Source organism: Littorina saxatilis, unplaced genomic scaffold (assembly GCF_037325665.1).
Source record: "Littorina saxatilis isolate snail1 unplaced genomic scaffold, US_GU_Lsax_2.0 scaffold_404, whole genome shotgun sequence".
Taxonomy (NCBI): Eukaryota; Metazoa; Mollusca; class Gastropoda; order Littorinimorpha; family Littorinidae; genus Littorina; species Littorina saxatilis.
Genome location: NW_027127397.1, coordinates 27,501 through 30,000, shown reverse-complemented (window position 1 = coordinate 30,000; position 2,500 = coordinate 27,501). Strand labels below are relative to the sequence as shown.

The 2,500-nt window shown below is 42.6% G+C and overlaps 1 protein-coding gene across 1 annotated transcript in view; it reads left to right on the top strand.

Moving 5' to 3' along the window:
- LOC138955856 (uncharacterized) overlaps positions 1 to 2,500 on the top strand; it is a gene marked incomplete at its 3' end in the record, with an annotated part of 55,437 nt that overhangs the window by 28,125 nt on the left and 24,812 nt on the right. The window contains exons 9-10 of the mRNA XM_070327374.1: positions 584 to 690; positions 1,274 to 1,402. Of these exons, the coding sequence (XP_070183475.1) occupies positions 584 to 690; positions 1,274 to 1,402 (236 nt within the window). The remainder of the gene's footprint in view (positions 1 to 583; positions 691 to 1,273; positions 1,403 to 2,500) is intronic.

The window sequence follows — 2,500 nt, the reverse complement described above, 5'->3', positions numbered from 1 at the left end:
GAGTGAACGTGGGAGTTTCAGCCACTGAACAAATAAGAAGAAGAATAGGTGTTGGGTACATTGACTTACAATATAGTGTTGTTGTTGTTGATGATTGCGTTGATTGTTCAGAGTGTTAACACATACTCCAATGAGTAGCAAGCTTAAACGAAAACATGTGTTGGCATGCGGGCTCTTCATATTCATGTAGATGTTTTGAAGTATTTTCCCAATATCTCGTGTCACTGACGCTGCCAAACATAGCCCTGTGACCTTCAACTGTTACAAGCCTTGGTGCCCCGGGCCGCTGTGCACGAGGCGAAAGTGGGTGCCACCATAACGGGTGAGAACAAACCGCGGGGGAATGAACCATTGAAAGGAAAACACATCTCAATTTTAACCAATCCGACCCCGCGGCTGGTTCCCACCCGGTTGGTAACTTTCTCGCGCACCTCGGCCCAGGGAACCAAATCTGTGGCATCGTAAAGTATTGATGGCATTGTTGCTTGCAGCCAGCTAGAAAACGAAGTGGATGTGCACAGGGCACAGAATGTGCGGCTATAAACAACACATCGTAAAGTCTTGATGGTCTCTTTGCTTGCAGCCAGGTAGAAAATACAGTGGATGGGCCGCTAGGACCGACTAGAGGCTACTTTTGCTGGCAGCTGGTCCCTCTCACGTCCACCACAGCTCTGTTGTATCAGCTGACAAGTAAGTCGTTTAAGACTGGGATAAACACATTGTCCAACAGTTATAGAATCACACACATAATCTGTTCGTACAAGGCGCAGAGTCACGTATTATAATACTCTGTACGATGTTTATATTAAGTTTCCTTGCTTTATATATAATACCCATTCTCTGTCTTCCTGTGTCATTGTGCGACTACATGTATCTTTTTTGTTCGGTCTATCTGTCTGTCTGTCTATGTCTATCTTTTCTATCTCTCTCTTACTCTCTGTCTGATTGTTTGGTTTGTCTGTCTATCTTTCTTTCTTTCTTTCTTTCTTTCTTTCTGTCTCTATCTCTCTTTTGATTGTTTTCACTTGGAAACTTCCTGACTCTCTCCATTTCTTTCAGTTTGAAATGTGAAAATACTGCTTGCTGTTGTAATGTTCAGTCCACTCCCTGTAGCACACACAAAATACGCAATGTTAGGATGTCTACACTCTATACTGGAGTTTTCTGACAGTACACTAACAATTCTCGATGGTTTGAGAGTAAATATCTTGTTAAAAATAACTACGCAGCAGCAAATGTCGTTGTGAAATTTTGAATGTTGATGACATTTCAGGCATACACACAGGGGCGTATTTCCCAGGTCAGCGAGTGCATAATGTTAATATGGGCCAACAAGACCCCAGCATCAGTGAGGTGTGTTCCTTGGATTCCACTGTGGAATATCCATCAATCCTGTACAAGGGTAAGCGATGGGAGAAAAATCATACTGTTATTTTCATGGGTTCACAACGTGCATTTCGCTTTCAAGAGATTCCTACATTTGACATGTGGTACGTTTTTTGACGACCCATCCTAAAATTCTTAAATGTTGTTATAACAGATATTGAAAAAGTCTTTTGAAAGTGTTTGTCTGATATCTATGTTTATATCATGGGGTAAGACAGTTTCATTTCTCAGTTGTTTTAAGTAAAACGTATCTCTTCGTACGGCTCGTTGGAGTCATACAACGCTCAGGAAATGTCCAAAGAGTCGTCTGTGTGAATTAAAACATTGTGAGCTTTCATCTCTGTTTAAAAGCATATTATCAACACGTCTCAAAGTGCATGGCCACTACTGCCAGTGAGGGCGTGAAATCTCAATGTCGTCATTTTTTCACATGTTGCTACGTCCGCCAGTGTCCAGTCCCAATGCAACTGACGTGGACGTGACCACAGCACCATCGGCCAGGCAGAACTGTCCAGCAGATGTGTTGGCCACATACAGCTATGAGAAAGACCAGCCATGCCCGGACGGAGTCAGCCAACTCAACTTCTGCCTTGATGGCCAGACAGCACGTGTCGACGCCAACTGCAGCGACGAAATCCTTTTCTCAAGTAAGAATTAGTCCCAAGGTCTATGGAAAATAGAGCTAACAGGACCAATTAATTCTCCAGACTTTCGCGCAAACAAGGCTGTTTCCATACATGTTAGCTATCAGGAAGAGGTATATAGATGTGCTGGCCAACAGGATTTTGTTTTTAAAGGTAACAGCGAACACACCCATTCTCAGTAACGAGATGCAACTGCTGTCGCCTTGGGTTCTTAATAAAAAACGAATAACGTTCAATCATTTTAAGTTGTCATTATGTAAACGGGTATGAGGTGGCTTTGGACTGTAAAAAAGCTGAGACCTCCAAATGACACAAGCGCCACAATCTTGTTGAGAATGCCTCAAAACAATACATACCTTACTGTCACCTGGTTAGGGTGATGTAAGTCATGCAACAATCTCACTCGTTTTCCATCAACCATACGGCTGACTTTGTAATGAACAAAACTTTGGAGAACTTTATGAAACATC